The 21,650-nt window shown below is 44.6% G+C and overlaps 1 protein-coding gene across 1 annotated transcript in view; it reads right to left on the reverse strand.

Annotated features, from left to right (window-relative positions):
* The window catches only part of LOC115189572 (exocyst complex component 6), a 70,566-nt gene that overhangs the window by 29,628 nt on the left and 19,288 nt on the right, over window positions 1-21,650 (reverse strand). Inside the window, exons 2-4 of the mRNA XM_029748189.1 lie at window positions 7,179-7,350; window positions 3,101-3,148; window positions 2,893-2,983 (exon numbers count right to left, since the gene is read on the reverse strand). Coding sequence (XP_029604049.1) covers window positions 2,893-2,983; window positions 3,101-3,148; window positions 7,179-7,350 — 311 coding nt within the window. The remainder of the gene's footprint in view (window positions 1-2,892; window positions 2,984-3,100; window positions 3,149-7,178; window positions 7,351-21,650) is intronic.

Here is a 21,650-nt window from a genome sequence, read left to right on the forward strand (position 1 = left end):
ATGTTATATCTCACCAGGTATACACAGCTGTAGTCATGTTATGTTATATCTCACCAGGTAGACACAGCTGTAGTCATGTTATGTTATATCTCACCAGGTATACACAGCTGTAGTCATGTTATGTTATATCTCACCAGGTATACACAGCTGTAGTCATGTTATGTTATATCTCACCAGGTATACACAGCTGTAGTCATGTTATATCACCAGGTAGACACAGCTGTAGTCATGTTATATCTCACCAGGTATACACAGCTGTAGTCATGTTATGTTATATATCACCAGGTAGACACAGCTGTAGTCATGTTATATCTCACCAGGTAGACACAGCTGTAGTCATGTTATGTTATATATCACCAGCTATACACAGCTGTAGTCATGTTATGTTATATCTCACCAGGTATACACAGCTGTAGTCATGTTATGTTATATATCACCAGGTATACACAGCTGTAGTCATGTTATATATCACCAGGTATACACAGCTGTAGTCATGTTATGTTATATCTCACCAGGTATACACAGCTGTAGTCATGTTATGTTATATCTCACCAGGTATACACAGCTGTAGTCATGTTATGTTATATCTCACCAGGTAGACACAGCTGTAGTCATGTTATGTTATATCTCACCAGGTAGACACAGCTGTAGTCATGTTATGTTATATCTCACCAGGTATACACAGCTGTAGTCATGTTATGTTATATCTCACCAGGTAGACACAGCTGTAGTCATGTTATGTTATATCTCACCAGGTATACACAGCTGTAGTCATGTTATGTTATATCTCACCAGGTATACACAGCTGTAGTCATGTTATATATCACCAGGTAGACACAGCTGTAGTCATGTTATATCTCACCAGGTATACACAGCTGTAGTCATGTTATGTTATATATCACCAGGTAGACACAGCTGTAGTCATGTTATATCTCACCAGGTATACACAGCTGTAGTCATGTTATGTTATATCTCACCAGGTATACACAGCTGTAGTCATGTTATGTTATATCTCACCAGGTAGAAACAGCTGTAGTCATGTTATGTTATATCTCACCAGGTAGACACGGCTGTAGTCATGTTATGTTATATCTCACCAGGTATACACAGCTGTAGTTATGTTATATCTCACCAGGTATACACAGCTGTAGTCATGTTATGTTATATCTCACCAGGTATACACAGCTGTAGTCATGTTATATCTCACCAGGTATACACAGCTGTAGTCATGTTATGTTATATCTCACCAGGTAGACACAGCTGTAGTCATGTTATATCCCACCAGGTAGACACAGCTGTAGTCATGTTATGTTATATCTCACCAGGTATACACAGCTGTAGTCATGTTATGTTATATCTCACCAGGTATACACAGCTGTAGTCATGTTATGTTATACCTCACCAGGTATACACAGCTGTAGTCATGTTATATATCACCAGGTATACACAGCTGTAGTCATGTTATATCTCACCAGGTAGACACAGCTGTAGTCATGTTATGTATCACCAGGTAGACACAGCTGTAGTCATGTTATATCTCACCAGGTATACACAGCTGTAGTTATGTTATATCTCACCAGGTATACACAGCTGTAGTCATGTTATATCTCACCAGGTATACACAGCTGTAGTCATGTTATTTTATATATCACCAGGTATACACAGCTGTAGTCATGTTATGTTATATCTCACCAGGTATACACAGCTGTAGTCATGTTATGTTATATCTCATCAGGTATACACAGCTGTAGTCATGTTATGTTATATCTCACCAGGTATACACAGCTGTAGTCATGTTATATATCACCAGGTATACACAGCTGTAGTCATGTTATATATCACCAGGTAGACACAGCTGTAGTCATGTTATATCTCACCAGGTATACACAGCTGTAGTCATGTTATATCTCACCAGGTATACACAGCTGTAGTCATGTTATGTTATATCTCACCAGGTAGACACAGCTGTAGTCATGTTATGTTATATATCACCAGGTAGACACAGCTGTAGTCATGTTATATCTCACCAGGTATACACAGCTGTAGTCATGTTATATCTCACCAGGTATACACAGCTGTAGTCATGTTATGTTATATCTCACCAGGTATACACAGCTCTAGTCATGTTATGTTATATCTCACCAGGTATACACAGCTGTAGTCATGTTATGTTATATCTCACCAGGTATACACAGCTGTAGTCATGTTATGTTATATCTCACCAGGTATACACAGCTGTAGTCATGTTATATATAACCAGGTATACACAGCTGTAGTCATGTTATATCTCACCAGGTATACACAGCTGTAGTCATGTTATATCTCACCAGGTATACACAGCTGTAGTCATGTTATATCTCACCAGGTATACACAGCTGTAGTCATGTTATATCTCACCAGGTATACACAGCTGTAGTCATGTTATGTTATATCTCACCAGGTAGACACAGCTGTAGTCATGTTATATCTCACCAGGTAGACACAGCTGTAGTCATGTTATGTTATATCTCACCAGGTATACACAGCTGTAGTCATGTTATATCTCACCAGGTATACACAGCTGTTGTCATGTTATGTTATATCTCACCAGGTATACACAGCTGTAGTCATGTTATGTTATATCTCACCAGGTATACACAGCTGTAGTCATGTTATGTTATATCTCACCAGGTAGACACAGCTGTAGTCATGTTATGTTATATCTCACCAGGTATACACAGCTGTAGTCATGTTATGTTATATCTCACCAGGTAGACACAGCTGTAGTCATGTTATGTTATATCTCACCAGGTATACACAGCTGTAGTCATGTTATATCTCACCAGGTATACACAGCTGTAGTCATGTTATATCTCACCAGGTATACACAGCTGTAGTCATGTTATATCTCACCAGGTATACACAGCTGTAGTCTCTCCACAGTGGTAGTCATGTTCCTCTGCTGTATCCGACAGCGAATCACCTCCTCCGTTTGGGCTGTGACCTTACATCAGAGAGGTCAAAGAGTTATTAATAAGACCTCCACAATTACCCAGAGAGGTTAAGTCAAGAGGTGCTTTTTGTCTCAATCTGTCCTCTACCTGACCACGAAGACTCTTACCTCTCTACCGGCGTCTTGCAGTCTTCTGTTTGTGTCGGTAACCTGGCCCTTAAACAAAAACAAAAAAATCCCTATAGTTAAACAACTACCTGTTATAGCGGCTCAGATCAACCTCATCGAGGACACAGGGACAAAAAAGGACAAATTCTGATTCAAATCTGCAACGGGGGAACTTGGAACGTTTTTTTTTTGGGTCGTCGCTGGAAGCTTTGATGAAGCGTAATAGATTATGACAGTCCTTCCCAAACAGATTCTGATGACAAACTGGTCAATTGTAACGTAGAGGATGTTTGAACTCTACTCGTCTTGTCAAACAATTCAATTCGATTGACCCAATTGACCAGCGGTTCCCTTTTCCCTGATAACTTTCAATGAGCTCTATGTGTCGTTCATTGTCTACAGTTTTAAAGCGCCACTGCATTTTCTGGTAATTAAACATTGGGGTTTCAAGAGCTGAATAGAAAAACAAAAATCACTGGGCTGGTTGATTCACAGAGCGGAGAGAGGGAGATCCGGCGGTGACTCAGGCCGAGCTAGGAGGGAGGTAGGGAGATGCAGGTGTTGGGGGGACAGTAGGGACAGTTCACAGAGCGGAGAGAGGGAGATCCGGCGGTGACTCGGGCCGAGTTAGGAGGGAGGTAGGGAGATGCAGGTGCAGGGGGGACAGTAGGGACAGAACGATCACAGAGAGAGGATCCCACATTTGCGTCTCATTAGCTCATGGTAATAAGGAAGCCATTTTTTCTGGGGTTAATTATTATTATAAAAAAAAATTAAAAAGTCTCATTAATCTGTGGGAGAAAAATGTCCAGCGAGCTAGTCGATCTGCTGCAGTACCTGCTGACCTGTTATCTGAACACGATTCATATACTGGTTAATGATTGGTCGACCCAAGGTTGGAAACTGGACCAATCAGACCATCTACTCATCTGAAGACCACTTTCAGCTGGGGAAAAAGAGCTGGCCATTAGGTCAACCTAGACCGGTTCAGTCCTGGGGGAGAGATCATTAGGTCAACCTAGACCGGCTCTGTCCTGGGGAGGGATCATTAGGTCAACCTAGACCAGCTCAGTCCTGGGGGAGATCAACCTAGACCGGCTCAGTCCTGGGGGAGGTCAACCTAGACCGGTTCAGTCCTGGGGGAGAGATCATTAGGTCAACCTAGACCGGCTCAGTCCTGGGGGAGATCAACCTAGACCGGCTCTGTCCTGGGGAGGTATCATTATGTCAACCTAGACCAGCTCAGTCCTGGGGGAGATCAACCTAGACCGGTTCAGTCCTGGGGGAGAGATCATTAGGTCAACCTAGACCGGCTCAGTCCTGGGGGAGATCAACCTAGACCGGTTCAGTCCTGGGGGAGGTCAACCTAGACCGGCTCAGTCCTGGGGGAGGTCCACCTAGACCAGCTCAGTCCTGGGGGAGGGATCATTAGGTCAACCTAGACCGGTTCAGTCCTGGGGGAGAGATCATTAGGTCAACCTAGACCGGTTCAGTCCTGGGGGAGAGATCATTATGTCAATCTAGACCGGCTCTGTCCTGGGGAGGGATCATTAGGTCAACCTAGACCGGCTCAGTCCTGGGGGAGAGATCATTAGGTCAACCTAGACCGGCTCAGTCCTGGGGGAGATCAACCTAGACCGTTTCAGTCCTGGGGGAGGTCAACCTAGACCGGCTCAGTCCTGGGGGAGGTCCACCTAGACCAGCTCAGTCCTGGGGGAGGGATCATTAGGTCAACCTAGACCAGCTCAGTCCTAGGGGAGAGATCATTAGGTCAACCTAGACCGGCTCAGTCCTGGGGAGGAATCATTAGGTCCACCTAGACCGGTTCAGTCCTGGGGGAGGTCAACCTAGACAGGCTCAGTCCTGGGGGAGGTCAACCTAGACCGGCTCAGTCCTGGGGGAGGTCAACCTAGACCGGCTCAGTCCTGGGGAGGGATCATTAGGTCAACCTAGACCGGCTCAGTCCTGGGGGAGGTCAACCTAGACCGGCTCAGTCCTAGGGGAGGTCAACCTAGACCGGCTCAGTCCTGGGGGAGAGATCATTAGGTCAACCTAGACCGGCTCAGTCCTGGGGGAGGTCAACCTAGACCGGCTCAGTCCTGGGGGAGGGATCATTAGGTCAACCTAGACCGGCTCAGTCCTGGGGGAGAGATCATTAGGTCAACCTAGACCGGCTCAGTCCTGGGGGATGTCCACCTAGACCGGCTCAGTCCTGGGGGAGGGATCATTAGGTCAACCTAGACCGGCTCAGTCCTGGGGGAGGTCCACCTAGACCGGCTCAGTCCTGGGGGAGGGATCATTAGGTCAACCTAGACCGGCTCAGTCCTGGGGGAGAGATCATTAGGTCAACCTAGACCGGCTCAGTCCTGGGGGAGATCAACCTAGACCGGCTCAGTCCTGGGGGAGGGATCATTAGGTCAACCTAGACCGGCTCAGTCCTGGGGGAGGGATCATTAGGTCAACCTAGACCGGCTCAGTCCTGGGGGAGGTCCACCTAGACCGGCTCAGTCCTGGGGGAGGGAGACTGAATGATGTTTTCTAGGAGGACAAACCTCTCATACATTGTTCCTTTTCTATAAGAACCTCTAAAAGGGGAAGTTCACCTTCTTTTAACTCCTTCTGTGCTTCTAGTTGATCCCCAAAACTTTGATATTTTGTTACAAAAGGAAAACGGTAGTCACAATTTGCAGATTCATCACTTGCTATTGACTACAATGCATTATGAACATGTGTCTAAAACCTGTTATAGAATGGCCAACCCGCTCCAACCCGCCGCTCCAACTAGACTAGACTACATAGATCCACTACTATCCCTGGTTGAACATAGAGCTAGACTAGATAGATCCACTACTATCCCTGGTTGAACATAGAGCTAGACTAGATAGATCCACTGCTATCCCTGGTTGAACATAGAGCTAGACTAGATAGATCCACTACTATCCCTGGTTGAACATAGAGCTAGACTAGATAGATCCACTGCTATCCCTGGTTGAACATAGAGCTAGACTACATAGATCCACTACTATCCCTGGTTGAACATAGAGCTAGACTAGATAGATCCACTACTATCCCTGGTTGAACATAGAGCTAGACTACATAGATCCACTGCTATCCCTGGTTGAACATAGAGCTAGACTAGACTGATCCACTACTATCCCTGGTTGAACATAGAGCTAGACTAGATAGATCCACTACTATCCCTGGTTGAACATAGAGCTAGACTAGATAGATCCACTACTATCCCTGGTTGAACATAGAGCTAGACTAGACTGATCCACTACTATCCCTGGTTGAACATAGAGCTAGACTACATAGATCCACTGCTATCCCTGGTTGAACATAGAGCTAGACTAGACTGATCCACTACTATCCCTGGTTGATCCACTACTATCCCTGGTTGAACATAGAGCTAGACTACATAGATCCACTACTATCCCTGGTTGAACATAGAGCTAGACTAGATAGATCCACTACTATCCCTGGTTGAACATAGAGCTAGACTAGACTGATCCACTACTATCCCTGGTTGAACATAGAGCTAGACTACATAGATCCACTGCTATCCCTGGTTGAACATAGAGCTAGACTACATAGATCCACTGCTATCCCTGGTTGAACATAGAGCTAGACTAGATAGATCCACTACTATCCCTGGTTGAAAATAGAGCTAGACTACATAGATCCACTGCTATCCCTGGTTGAACATAGAGCTAGACTAGACTGATCCACTACTATCCCTGGTTGATCCACTACTATCCATGGTTGAACATAGAGCTAGACTAGATAGATCCACTACTATCCCTGGTTGAACATAGAGCTAGACTAGACTGATCCACTACTATCCCTGGTTGAACATAGAGCTAGACTACATAGATCCACTACTATCCCTGGTTGATCCACTACTATCCCTGGTTGAACATAGAGCTAGACTAGATAGATCCACTACTATCCCTGGTTGATCCACTACTATCCCTGGTTGAACATAGAGCTAGACTAGATAGATCCACTACTATTCCTGGTTGAACATAGAGCTAGACTAGATAGATCCATAGTTTCCATTTCTTTAGCTCTTTCTCACCATCAGTTTCTCTGCGTCAGCACGGACTTTGAGCAGCTCAGTGATGGCATCCACAAACCCCTGGTGGTGGAAGTTACACATCTTCTCGATCTCTCTGTCATGGTTACGGATCCTGACCTCCAGCTTCTCCATAAACCTCTTGTGGGCATTAGGCTGGTCATCGTACACAGATCTGAAACATACACAAGGTCAGGGAACAGTGGGGTTAGATCTGAAACAGAAGGTCAGGGAACAGTGGGGTTAGATCTGAAACACAAGGTCAGGGAACAGTGGGGTTAGATCTGAAACACAAGGTCAGGGAACAGTGGGGTTAGATCTGAAACATACAGAAGGTCAGGGAACAGTGGAGTTAGATCTGAAACACAAGGTCAGGGAACAGTGGGGTTAGATCTGAAACATACACAAGGTCAGGGAACAGTGGGGTTAGATCTGAAACATACACAAGGTCAGGGAACAGTGGGGTTAGATCTGAAACACACACAAGGTCAGGGAACAGTGGGGTTAGATCTGAAACACAAGGTCAGGGAACAGTGGGGTTAGATCTGAAACATACACAAGGTCAGGGAACAGTGGGGTTAGATCTGAAACAGAAGGTCAGGGAACAGTGGGGTTAGATCTGAAACAGAAGGTCAGGGAACAGTGGGGTTAGATCTGAAACAGAAGGTCAGGGAACAGTGGGGTTAGATCTGAAACATACAGAAGGTCAAAGAACAGTGGAGATAGATCTGAAACATACAGAAGGTCAAAGAACAGTGGAGATAGATCTGAAACATACAGAAGGTCAGGGAACAGTGGGGTTAGATCTGAAACAGAAGGTCAGGGAACAGTGGGGTTAGATCTGAAATATACACAAGGTCAGGGAACAGTGGAGTTAGATCTGAAACAGAAGTTCAGGGAACAGTGGAGTTAGATCTGAAACACAAGATCAGGGAACAGTGGGGTTAGATCTGAAACACAAGGTCAGGGAACAGTGGGGTTAGATCTGAAACATACACAAGGTCAGGGAACAGTGGAGTTAGATCTGAAACACAAGGTCAGGGAACAGTGGGGTTAGATCTGAAACAGAAGGTCAGGGAACAGTGGGGTTAGATCTGAAACAGAAGGTCAGGGAACAGTAGGGTTAGATCTGAAACAGAAGGTCAGGGAACAGTGGGGTTAGATCTGAAACATACACAAGGTCAGGGAACAGTGGGGTTAGATCTGAAACAGGTCAGGGAACAGTGGGGTTAGATCTTAAACAGAAGGTCAGGGAACAGTGGGGTTAGATCTGAAACATACAGAAGGTCAGGGAACAGTGGGGTTAGATCTGAAACAGAAGGTCAGGGAACAGTGGGGATAGACCTGAAACATGATGAATGTAGTCACGGTAACAAGGGGAGACAGAATGTTCAGATACCAGTCACATCTCCATGCATTATCCCACAGAGACATAGGCTGCACATCCCAAATCGCACCCTATTCCCTATATAGTCACAGGGCGCTGGTCAGAAGTAGTGCACTATGTAGGGAATAGGGTGCAATTTGGGACACAGACCTTCAAAATAACAAAAAGGGGCAACATGAAATGTCACCTAACCAACAGTGTAGGCTGGGCTGTGATATCACCTAACCAACAGTGTAGGCTAGACTGAGATATCACCTAACCAACAGTGTAGGCTGGGCTGGACTGAGATATCACCTAACCAACAGTGTAGGCTGGACTGGGCTGAGATATCACCTAACCAACAGTGTAGGCTGGACTGAGATATCACCTAACCAACAGTGTAGGCTGGACTGAGATATCACCTAACCAACAGTGTAGGCTGGACTGAGATATCACCTAACCAACAGTGTAGGCTGGGCTGGACTGAGATATCACCTAACCAACAGTGTAGGCTGGGCTGAGATATCACCTAACCAACAGTGTAGGCTGGACTGAGATATCACCTAACCAACAGTGTAGGCTGGACTGAGATATCACCTAACCAACAGTGTAGGCTGGGCTGGACTGAGATATCACCTAACCAACAGTGTAGGCTGGACTGAGATATCACCTAACCAACAGTGTAGGCTGGGCTGGACTGAGATATCACCTAACCAACAGTGTAGGCTGGGATGGGCTGAGATATCACCTAACCAACAGTGTAGGCTGGACTGAGATATCACCTAACCAACAGTGTAGGCTGGGCTGGACTGAGATATCACCTAACCAACAGTGTAGGCTGGGCTGGACTGAGATATCACCTAACCAACAGTGTAGGCTGGGCTGGACTGAGATATCACCTAACCAACAGTGTAGGCTGGGCTGGACTGAGATATCACCTAACCAACAGTGTAGGCTGGGCTGGACTGAGATATCACCTAACCAACAGTGTAGACTGGGCTGGACTGAGATATCACCTAACCAACAGTGTAGACTGGACTGAGATATCACCTAACCAACAGTGTAGGCTGGACTGGGCTGAGATATCACCTAACCAACAGTGTAGGCTGGGCTGGACTGAGATATCACCTAACCAACAGTGTAGGCTGGGCTGAGATATCACCTAACCAACAGTGTAGGCTGGGCTGGGCTGAGATATCACCTAACCAACAGTGTAGGCTGGACTGAGATATCACCTAACCAACAGTGTAGGCTGGGCTGAGATATCACCTAACCAACAGTGTAGGCTGGGCTGGACTGAGATATCACCTAACCAACAGTGTAGGCTGGGCTGAGATATCACCTAACCAACAGTGTAGGCTGGACTGGGCTGAGATATCACCTAACCAACAGTGTAGGCTGGACTGGGCTGAGATATCACCTAACCAACAGTGTAGGCTGGACTGAGATATCACCTAACCAACAGTGTAGGCTGGGCTGGGCTGAGATATCACCTAACCAACAGTGTAGGCTGGACTGGGCTGAGATATCACCTAACCAACAGTGTAGGCTGGACTGGGCTGAGATATCACCTAACCAACAGTGTAGGCTGGACTGAGATATCACCTAACCAACAGTGTAGGCTGGGATGGGCTGAGATATCACCTAACCAACAGTGTAGGCTGGACTGGGCTGAGATATCACCTAACCAACAGTGTAGGCTGGACTGAGATATCACCTAACCAACAGTGTAGGCTGGACTGGACTGAGATATCACCTAACCAACAGTTTAGGCTGGACTGGACTGAGATATCACCTAACCAACAGTGTGGGCTGGGCTGAGATATCACCTAACCAACAGTGTAGACTGGACTGGACTGAGATATCACCTAACCAACAGTGTAGGCTGGACTGAGATATCACCTAACCAACAGTGTAGGCTGGACTGGACTGAGATATCACCTAACCAACAGTGTAGGCTGGACTGGACTGAGATATCACCTAACCAACAGTGTGGGCTGGGCTGAGATATCACCTAACCAACAGTGTAGGCTGGACTGAGATATCACCTAACCAACAGTGTAGGCTGGACTGAGATATCACCTAACCAACAGTGTGGGCTGGGCTGGACTGAGATATCACCTAACCAACAGTGTAGACTGGGCTGAGATATCACCTAACCAACAGTGTAGGCTGGGCTGTGGGACAGAGTGGAGGCTCTGATAGCCAGTGCACTACCTTGCACACAAAGACTAAAGTCAGTGTTTTAAAGGGCTGCAGAAGTAACGGGTCAATATTACATTTCTACATTTCTACATTTTAGTCATTTAGCAGATGCTCTTATCCAGAGCGACTTACAGTAGTGAATGCATATATTTCATACATTTAATTTCATGCTTTTTATTTTTGTACTGGCCCCCCGTGGGAATCGAACCCACAACCCTGGCGTTGCACACACCATGCTGGCGTTGCAAACACCATGCTCTACCAACTGAGCCACAGGGAAGCCCACATGATCCTTCTAACAGAGTCGTAACGCCATCTGATGGCTCAACAAACAGCTGAAGGTTGGTTGAACTGGGAACAAAACAGCAGGGTTGTTCTGTCCAGTTTGTGAACCTACGTCTCCCCCTACTGGACAAAACGCAGAACAGCCACAGCAGAACCAGGAAGTGAAAAGGAGTAGTCAGTCTAGACATACTGCAGGATGGAACAAATAGGGCAATGAACGGTCAAACATTTCTCAAACTTAACGCTGAGAAAAAATTCCTAACCCCCTCCAAAAAAAACACAATTAAAAAAAAAAATCACAGTGCAGTTATTACAAAACCTTATTTTCCGTGTCGTAGCTTAACGAGACGGTCGGCTGTAGAGGCCTGGGGAAGTTGTATAATTTACACAGATAGTAAACAGCATAGTGGGTCAATTTCCACAAACAACTAAGAGCGTTTTGAAGTACGAGGCTCGACTTCTCCGCTGTTTTGGTGCCCTGGTTACCATGAACAGTGTGAAGCAAACCCGTGAACATGGCCAGAAACTGTTTGTGACAGTGTGAAGAGTGAATCATCTCACCTCATCTCAATATCTTAGCATATCCATTGATGATAGGCCCTGTTTCTCAGGAAGTTGCGAGATACAGCTTTTGAATGCTGATAGAAAGGCCTAGTGACCGGTTCTGACCGTCTGTCTGCTGCTGGCTGACCTGCCTACAGCGCATTCGGAAAGTATTCAGACCGCTTGACTTTTTCCACATTGTTACGTTACAGCCTTATTCTAAAATGGATGAGGAAAATGTTTTGTTTTTAATCAATCTACACACAATACCCCAGAAAGACAAAGCAAAAAATTTATGCTAATTTATGAAAATAAAAAAACTGAAGTATCACATTTTACATAAGTATTCAGACCCTTCACACAGTACTTTGTTGAAGCACCTTTACCAGTACCTGCTGCTGAAAAACATCCCCACAGCTTGACGCTGCCACCACCGTGCTTCAGCATAAAGATGGCGCCAGGTTTCATCCAGATGTGACACTTGGCATTCATCTTGGTTTCATCAGACCAAAGAATCTTGTTTCTCATGTTCTGAGAGTTCTTTAGGTGCCTTTTAGCAAACTCCAAGCGGGCTGTCATGTGCTTTTTACTGAGGAGTGGCTTCTGTCTGGCCACCCTACCATCAAGGCCTGATTGGTGGAGTGCTGCAGAGATGGGAGAACCTTCCAGAAGGACAACCATCTCCATAGAGGAACTCTAGAGCTCTGTCACAGTGACCATCGGGTTCTTGGTCACCTCCCTGACCAGGGCCCTTCTCCCCCAATTGCTCAGTTTGGCCGGGCGGCCAGGCAGCCAGCTCTAGGAAGAGTAGTTCTAAACTTCTATTTAACAATGATGGAGGCCACTGTGTTCTTGGGGACCTTCAATGCCGAATACATTTTTTGGGTACCCTTCCCCAGATCTGTGCCTCGACACAATCCCGTCTCTGAGCTCTTCGGACAATTCCTTCGACCTCATGGCTTGGTTTTTGCTCTGACATTCACTGTCAACTGTGGGACCTTATATAGACAGGTGTGTGCCTTTCCAAATCATGTCCAATCAATTGAATTTACCACAGGTGGACTCCAATCAAGTTGTAGAAACATCTCAAGGATGATCAATGGGAAACAGGATACACCTGAGTTCAACTTCGAGTTTCATAGCCAAGTCTTTATTTTTACTATTTTCTACATTGTAGAATAATAGTGAAGACACCAAAACTATGAAATAACACATATGGAATCATGTAGTAAGCAAAAAAGTGTGAAACAAATTCTTCAAAGTAGCCACCCTTTGCCTTGATGACAGCTTTGCACACTCTTGGCATTTTCTCAACCAGCTTCATGAGGAATGCTTTTCCAACAGTCTTGAAGGAGTTCCCACATATGCTGAGCTGTTGGCTGTTTTTCCTTCACTCTACAGTCCGACTCATCCCAAGCCATCTGAATTGGGTTGAGGTCAGGTGATTGTGGAGGCCAGGTCATCTGAAGCAGCACTCCATCACTCTCCTTCATGGTCAAATAGCCCTTACACAGCCTGGAGGTGTGTTGGTTCATTGTCCTGTTGGGAAGAAAAACAAATGATCGTCCCACTAAGTGCAAACCAGATGGGATGGCGTATCGCTGCAGAATGCTGTGGTAGCCATGCTGGTTAAGCGGGCCTTGAATTCTAAATAAATCATGGACAGTGTCACCAGCAAAGCACCCCCACACCATCACACCTCCTCCTCCATGCTTCACGGAGGGAAACACACATGTGGAGATCATCCGTTCACCTACTCTGTGTCTCACAAAGACACGGCGGTGGGAAGCAAAAATGTCAAATTTGGACTCGTCAGACCAAAAGGACAGATTTCCACCGGTCTAATGTCCATTGCTCGTATTTCTTGCCCAAACTACTCTCTTCTTATTGGTGTCCTTTAGTAGTGGTTTCTTTGCAGCAATTAGACCATGAAGGCCTGATTCACGCAGTCTCCTCTGAACAGTTAATGTTGAGATGTGTCTGTTACTTGTGAAGCATTTATTTGGGCTGTAATTTCTGAGGCTGTAATGAACTTATCCTCTGCAACAGAGGTAACTCTGGGTCTTCCTTTCCTGTGGCGGTCCTCATGAGAGCCAGTTTCATCCTAGCGCTTGATGGTTTTTGCGACTGCAGTTGAAGAAACTTTCAAAGTTCTTGAAATTTTCCAGATTGACTGACCTTCATGTCTTAAAGCTTACTGATCATTGCACCTGTACATAGCCCATCTGTAAATAGCCCACCCAACTACCTCATCCCCATACTGTATTTATTTAGTTTGCTCCTTCGCACCCCAGTATCTCTACTTGCACATCATTCATCTTCTGCACATCTACCATTTCAGTGTTTAATTGCTAAATTGTAATTATTTTGCCACTATGGCCCATTTATTACCATTCCTCCCTAATCTTACTACATTTGCACACACTGTATATAGACTTTACTATTATTGTGTTATTGACTGTACTTTTGTTTATTCCATGTGTAACTCTGTTGTTTGTGTCGAACTGCTTTGCTTTATTCTTGGCCAGGCCGCAGTCGTAAATGAGAACTTGTTCTCAACTAGCCTACCTGGTTACAATAATAAAAATGGACTGTCGTTTCTCTTTGCTTATTTGAGCTGTTCTTGCCATAATATGGACTTGGTCTTTTACCAAATAGGGCTATCTTCTGTATACCACCCCTACCTTGCCACAACACAACTGATTGTCTCAAACGCATTAAGGAGGAAAGAAATTCCACAAATTAACTTTTAAGAAGGTACACCTGTTAATTGAAATGCATTCCAGGTGACTACTTCATGAAGCTGGTTGAGAGAATGCCAAGAGTGTGCAAAGTTGTCATCAAGGCAAAGGGTGGCTACTTAGAAGAATCTCAAATATAAAATATATTTTGATTTGTTTAACACTTTGGTTACTACATGATTCCATATGTGTGATTTCATAGTGTTGATGTCTTCACTATTATTTTCCAATGTAGAAAACAGTAAGAATAAAGAAAACCTTTTGACTGGTCCTGTATGTAAATAAAAAGTTATCCGTTTATTTTTAATACATTTGAAAACATTTCTAAAAACCTGTTTTTCGCTTTGTAATTATGAGGTAATTGTGAGTAGATTGCTGAGAACTTTGATATATTTACTTAGAATAAGGCTGTAACGTAAACAATAAAATGTAGAAAAAGTCATATATAAATGAATACTTCCCCGAAGGCATTGTATACTGATAGAAAGGCCTCGAGCACGGTTCTGAATGTCTGCTTGGTGGCCAGTACCTGCCAGTACTGTGCCCCTCACCTCACTATGGAAAACGCTCCGTTCCCCCCCAAAATATTGAATCTTCGGAGTCAATTCCTTTCGGAATCAAAATGTTGACAAATTAGAAATGGGAGTCGACATGCAAGGGAGTCGAGGAAATCAGTCCTGTATGACAATACTTTGAGAAGTTAAATGAGAAGGAAACGCAGACTTTGTGAGGTGGAGTTGAGGTACAGTAATGGAAGTACAGGTGAAACACTTCCCCCATGTAAAAAAGGCACCGTGAGACCTAAACCATTACTGGCCTCAGCACAGCTGCATTCTGAATTTACATGGACATTTTTATTAGCATTTTAAATAGAAAAACTTTTTAATTTTTTTTTTTATCAGTTTAAACGTTGACACATCCCTTATAAGCCACACAAACTCAATGACCTCTAGCAGGGAAATCCTACCACCTGCTGCAACCCCACACATGAATAGTGCATTCAGTATCTATAACTGACTATTGCTTTATGGGTATTCAGAGCCATAGAACAACACCTGCGGTAGGTAATCTGATTAAACTCACCGTTTCCACTCACACTGCTTTACATAACAGACGAGTTTTGTTCATGAATCATTTGTTTGACTTTTACCCTGAACTACAGACAGTGAATGATGCCGAGGGCACAGCACACAGTGACCAGCAACCTAGTAAACACAGTCCACATGGAGGCCAAAGAGGAACAGAAGTGTCACTGGTCACACTTAAGGTTTACCAGAACTCTCTGTTTCAGCAGGAAACGACCTTCAGTTAACCTCTACTTTCTAACGTGACTGGGATATTCTTCTGATCTTCATACCGTGTGAGGTCCCCGGGGTTAATACAGCAAACACATCCAAAATCAACTAAGAACGAGCTATAGACCTAACCTAGCCTACCCCAGAGAGGCTATTAGCCTACCCCAGAGAATCTATAGACCTAACCTACCCCAGAGAGGCTATTAGCCTACCCCAGAGAGGCTATTAGCCTACCCCAGAGAATCTATAGACCTAACCTAGCCCAGAGAGGGTATTAGCCTACCCCAGAGAATCTATAGACCTAACCTAGCCCAGAGAGGGTATTAGCCTACCCCAGAGAATCTATAGACCTAACCTAGCCCAGAGAGGCTATTAGGCTACCCCAGAGGGGCTATTAGCCTACCCCAGAGAGGCTATTAGCCTACCCCAGAGAGGCTATTAGCCTACCCCAGAGAGGCTATTAGGCTACCCCAGAGAGGCTATTAGCCTACCCCAGAGAGGCTATTAGCCTACCCCAGAGAGGCTATTAGCCTACCCCAGAGGGGCTATTAGCCTACCCCAGAGAGGCTATTAGGCTACCCCAGAGGGGCTATTAGGCTACCCCAGAGAGGCTATTAGCCTACCCCAGAGAGGCTATTAGGCTACCCCAGAGGGGCTATTAGCAGAGATCCCACTCTGGGGAGACTCTTCTGGTATCTATTTTAACATTCACTCTGTTGATAACAGCAGAGATCCCACTCTGGAACTTTGATATGTCGGTAGAGTAGATATATAAATATATTCATATTTATATTTTTAAATATTCATAAATTAAATGTGCAGGAAATTGTTATTGAAATCAAAATACTCATTAAAAGAGAAAGCAGTAAAGCTTCACACAACACCAATCTTTACTTTGTAGCAGTTACAGATTAAACATTTCAGAGTCTTATAAAGGTCCAGTGCAGTCAAAAATTAGTTTTTCCTGTGTTTACATTTCCATATTATGAGGTTGGAAGAAAACTGAGAAAAATTATAATAACGCCAATTTAGTCAAAGAGCTTTTGAAAAGACCGGCTGAAATTTCTGCCTGTTATGGTGGGATGGAGTTTTGGCCTATCTGGTGACATTTAAAAAGACCAATAAGAAATCAAATGTATTTATAAAGCCCTTTTTACATCAGCTGATATCTCAAAGTGCTGTACAGAAACCCAGCCTAAAACCCCAAACAGGAAGTAATGCAGGTGTAGAAGCACAGTGGCTAGGAAAGAGAGTGTTCCAAACCTAATTGCTGAGAAACAATTTTTGGTTTATTTTTGACCATTTGAAATTGAAACCAAATCACAGTAAGGTACTTAATTATTACCCAGAAAAAATTTGATATAAAAAATAAAAAAATAAAAAAAGGTTAAAAAAAACCATCTGCATTGAACGTTTACAGCTGAAAACCTTAATGGTGAAAACAGCCACATCTATTTGTGACATTAAAACGACACAAAAAGTGGTTACAACAACGCCCAGATCTCTCCTCTCGGACATCACGTACGATAGAGGAGCACAATACACACAGCAATTTATTTTCACCATACCGCTCCTCAGCTCGGCAACGAAAAACATTAACAACGGTGGTGGGGCGGCCATGGGTTCATCTTTAAAACAGGCCTGCGTTAAGGCCAAAAAATGTCAAATAATCCTTCCTCCAAAAGGACCCTGGAAGGATTACATCCCAACCCTGGTCTGAGTTGTTATAGTCTGGTGAGGAATCCCCCCCGGACAGCAGCATTTCATGGTAACTAGACTAGATCGGTTCAACGTAGCTGTCGAGAAACAAACGAGGCTAATAAAAAGCTATTTGAAAGTATAGGACGATCATCTTCCAAATATTCAAATGATATGGTCTCACCCTACATTAGACTTGAGTGGAGAGATCACCGTGTGGCCTTAACTGGCGTTATCGCTCTGTAATATAGGCCTAGGCTACGTCCCAAATGGCTATGGGCCCTGGTCCAAAATAGTGCACTATATAGGGCACGGGTATTCAACTCTGACCCTACGAGGTCTGGAGCCTGATGGGTTTTCTGTTGTACCTGATCATTATTTACACCCACCTGGTGTCCCAGGTCTAAATCAGTGACTCAGAGGGGAAAAATGAACTAAAGCAGTGGAACAAGGCTTGGAGATCCACAGTTGAGGATTATATAGGGATTAGTGCCATTTGGGACGGGCCCTAGGCCTTAGGGCTGGGCGGTAAACAGCCATTTGGGACGGGCCTTAGGGCTGGGAGGTAAACTGCCATTTGGGACGGGCGCTAGGCCTTAGGGCTGGGCGGTAAACTGCCATTTGGGACTGGGTCTACTCTGTTCTGTCTGGTGTAACCTAGTCCTAGTGGTAGAGAATGGATCTACTCTGTTCTGTCTGGTGTAACCTAGTGGTAGAGAATGGATCTACTCTGTTCTGTCTGGTGTAACCTAGTGGTACAGAATGGATCTACTCTGTTCTGTCTGGTGTAACCTAGTCCTAGTGGTAGAGAATGGATCTACTCTGTTCTGTCTGGTGTAACCTAGTGGTAGAGAATGGATCTACTCTGTTCTGTCTGGTATAACCTAGTGGTAGAGAATGGATCTACTCTGTTCTGTCTGGTGTAACCTAGTGGTAGAGAATGGATCTACTCTGTTCTGTCTGGTGTAACCTAGTCCTAGTGGTAGAGAATGGATCTACTCTGTTCTGTCTGGTGTAACCTAGTGGTAGAGAATGGATCTACTCTGTTCTGTCTGGTGTAACCTAGTGGTAGAGAATGGATCTACTCTGTTCTGTCTGGTGTAACCTAGTGGTAGAGAATGGATCTACTCTGTTCTGTCTGGTGTAACCTAGTGGTAGAGAATGGATCTACTCTGTTCTGTCTGGTGTAACCTAGTCCTAGTGGTAGAGAATGGATCTACTCTGTTCTGTCTGGTGTAACCTAGTCCTAGTGGTAGAGAATGGATCTACTCTGTTCTGTCTGGTGTAACCTAGTGGTAGAGAATGGATCTACTCTGTTCTGTCTGGTGTAACCTAGTCCTAGTGGTAGAGAATGGATCTACTCTGTTCTGTCTGGTGTAACCTAGTGGTAGAGAATGGATCTACTCTGTTCTGTCTGGTGTAACCTAGTGGTAGAGAATGGATCTACTCTGTTCTGTCTGGTGTAACCTAGTGGTAGAGAATGGATCTACTCTGTTCTGTCTGGTGTAACCTAGTCCTAGTGGTAGAGAATGGATCTACTCTGTTCTGTCTGGTGTAACCTAGTGGTAGAGAATGAATCTACTCTGTTCTGTCTGGTGTAACCTAGTCCTAGTGGTAGAGAATGGATCTACTCTGTTCTGTCTGGTGTAACCTAGTCCTAGTGGTAGAGAATGGATCTACTCTGTTCTGTCTGGTATAACCTAGTCCTAGTGGTAGAGAATGGATCTACTCTGTTCTGTCTGGTGTAACCTAGTCCTAGTGGTAGAGAATGGATCTACTCTGTTCTGTCTGGTGTAACCTAGTGGTAGAGAATGGATCTACTCTGTTCTGTCTGGTGTAACCTAGTGGTAGAGAATGGATCTACTCTGTTCTGTCTGGTGTAACCTAGTGGTAGAGAATGGATCTACTCTGTTCTGTCTGGTGTAACCTAGTGGTAGAGAATGGATCTACTCTGTTCTGTCTGGTGTAACCTAGTCCTAGTGGTAGAGAATGGATCTACTCTGTTCTGTCTGGTGTAACCTAGTCCTAGTGGTATAGAATGGATCTACTCTGTTCTGTCTGGTGTAACCTAGTCCTAGTGGTAGAGAATGGATCTACTCTGTTCTGTCTGGTGTAACCTAGTGGTAGAGAATGGATCTACTCTGTTCTGTCTGGTGTAACCTAGTCCTAGTGGTAGAGAATGGATCTACTCTGTTCTGTCTGGTGTAACCTAGTCCTAGTGGTAGAGAATGGATCTACTCTGTTCTGTCTGGTGTAACCTAGTGGTAGAGAATGGATCTACTCTGTTCTGTCTGGTGTAACCTAGTCCTAGTGGTAGAGAATGGATCTACTCTGTTCTGTCTGGTGTAACCTAGTGGTAGAGAATGGATCTACTCTGTTCTGTCTGGTATAACCTAGTGGTAGAGAATGGATCTACTCTGTTCTGTCTGGTGTAACCTAGTGGTAGAGAATGGATCTACTCTGTTCTGTCTGGTGTAACCTAGTGGTAGAGAATGGATCTACTCTGTTCTGTCTGGTGTAACCTAGTCCTAGTGGTAGAGAATGGATCTACTCTGTTCTGTCTGGTGTAACCTAGTCCTAGTGGTAGAGAATGGATCTACTCTGTTCTGTCTGGTGTAACCTAGTGGTAGAGAATGGATCTACTCTGTTCTGTCTGGTGTAACCTAGTGGTACAGAATGGATCTACTCTGTTCTGTCTGGTGTAACCTAGTCCTAGTGGTAGAGAATGGATCTACTCTGTTCTGTCTGGTGTAACCTAGTGGTAGAGAATGGATCTACTCTGTTCTGTCTGGTATAACCTAGTGGTAGAGAATGGATCTACTCTGTTCTGTCTGGTGTAACCTAGTGGTAGAGAATGGATCTACTCTGTTCTGTCTGGTGTAACCTAGTCCTAGTGGTAGAGAATGGATCTACTCTGTTCTGTCTGGTGTAACCTAGTGGTAGAGAATGGATCTACTCTGTTCTGTCTGGTGTAACCTAGTGGTAGAGAATGGATCTACTCTGTTCTGTCTGGTGTAACCTAGTGGTAGAGAATGGATCTACTCTGTTCTGTCTGGTGTAACCTAGTGGTAGAGAATGGATCTACTCTGTTCTGTCTGGTGTAACCTAGTGCTAGTGGTAGAGAATGGATCTACTCTGTTCTGTCTGGTGTAACCTAGTCCTAGTGGTAGAGAATGGATCTACTCTGTTCTGTCTGGTGTAACCTAGTGGTAGAGAATGGATCTACTCTGTTCTGTCTGGTGTAACCTAGTCCTAGTGGTAGAGAATGGATCTACTCTGTTCTGTCTGGTGTAACCTAGTGGTAGAGAATGGATCTACTCTGTTCTGTCTGGTGTAACCTAGTGGTAGAGAATGGATCTACTCTGTTCTGTCTGGTGTAACCTAGTGGTAGAGAATGGATCTACTCTGTTCTGTCTGGTGTAACCTAGTGGTAGAGAATGGATCTACTCTGTTCTGTCTGGTGTAACCTAGTCCTAGTGGTAGAGAATGGATCTACTCTGTTCTGTCTGGTGTAACCTAGTCCTAGTGGTAGAGAATGGATCTACTCTGTTCTGTCTGGTGTAACCTAGTGGTAGAGAATGGATCTACTCTGTTCTGTCTGGTGTAACCTAGTGGTACAGAATGGATCTACTCTGTTCTGTCTGGTGTAACCTAGTCCTAGTGGTAGAGAATGGATCTACTCTGTTCTGTCTGGTGTAACCTAGTGGTAGAGAATGGATCTACTCTGTTCTGTCTGGTATAACCTAGTGGTAGAGAATGGATCTACTCTGTTCTGTCTGGTGTAACCTAGTGGTAGAGAATGGATCTACTCTGTTCTGTCTGGTGTAACCTAGTGGTAGAGAATGGATCTACTCTGTTCTGTCTGGTGTAACCTAGTGGTAGAGAATGGATCTACTCTGTTCTGTCTGGTGTAACCTAGTCCTAGTGGTAGAGAATGGATCTACTCTGTTCTGTCTGGTGTAACCTAGTCCTAGTGGTATAGAATGGATCTACTCTGTTCTGTCTGGTGTAACCTAGTCCTAGTGGTAGAGAATGGATCTACTCTGTTCTGTCTGGTGTAACCTAGTGGTAGAGAATGGATCTACTCTGTTCTGTCTGGTGTAACCTAGTCCTAGTGGTAGAGAATGGATCTACTCTGTTCTGTCTGGTGTAACCTAGTCCTAGTGGTAGAGAATGGATCTACTCTGTTCTGTCTGGTGTAACCTAGTGGTAGAGAATGGATCTACTCTGTTCTGTCTGGTGTAACCTAGTCCTAGTGGTAGAGAATGGATCTACTCTGTTCTGTCTGGTGTAACCTAGTGGTAGAGAATGGATCTACTCTGTTCTGTCTGGTGTAACCTAG

Source organism: Salmo trutta, unplaced genomic scaffold (assembly GCF_901001165.1).
Source record: "Salmo trutta unplaced genomic scaffold, fSalTru1.1, whole genome shotgun sequence".
NCBI classification, from domain to species: Eukaryota; Metazoa; Chordata; class Actinopteri; order Salmoniformes; family Salmonidae; genus Salmo; species Salmo trutta.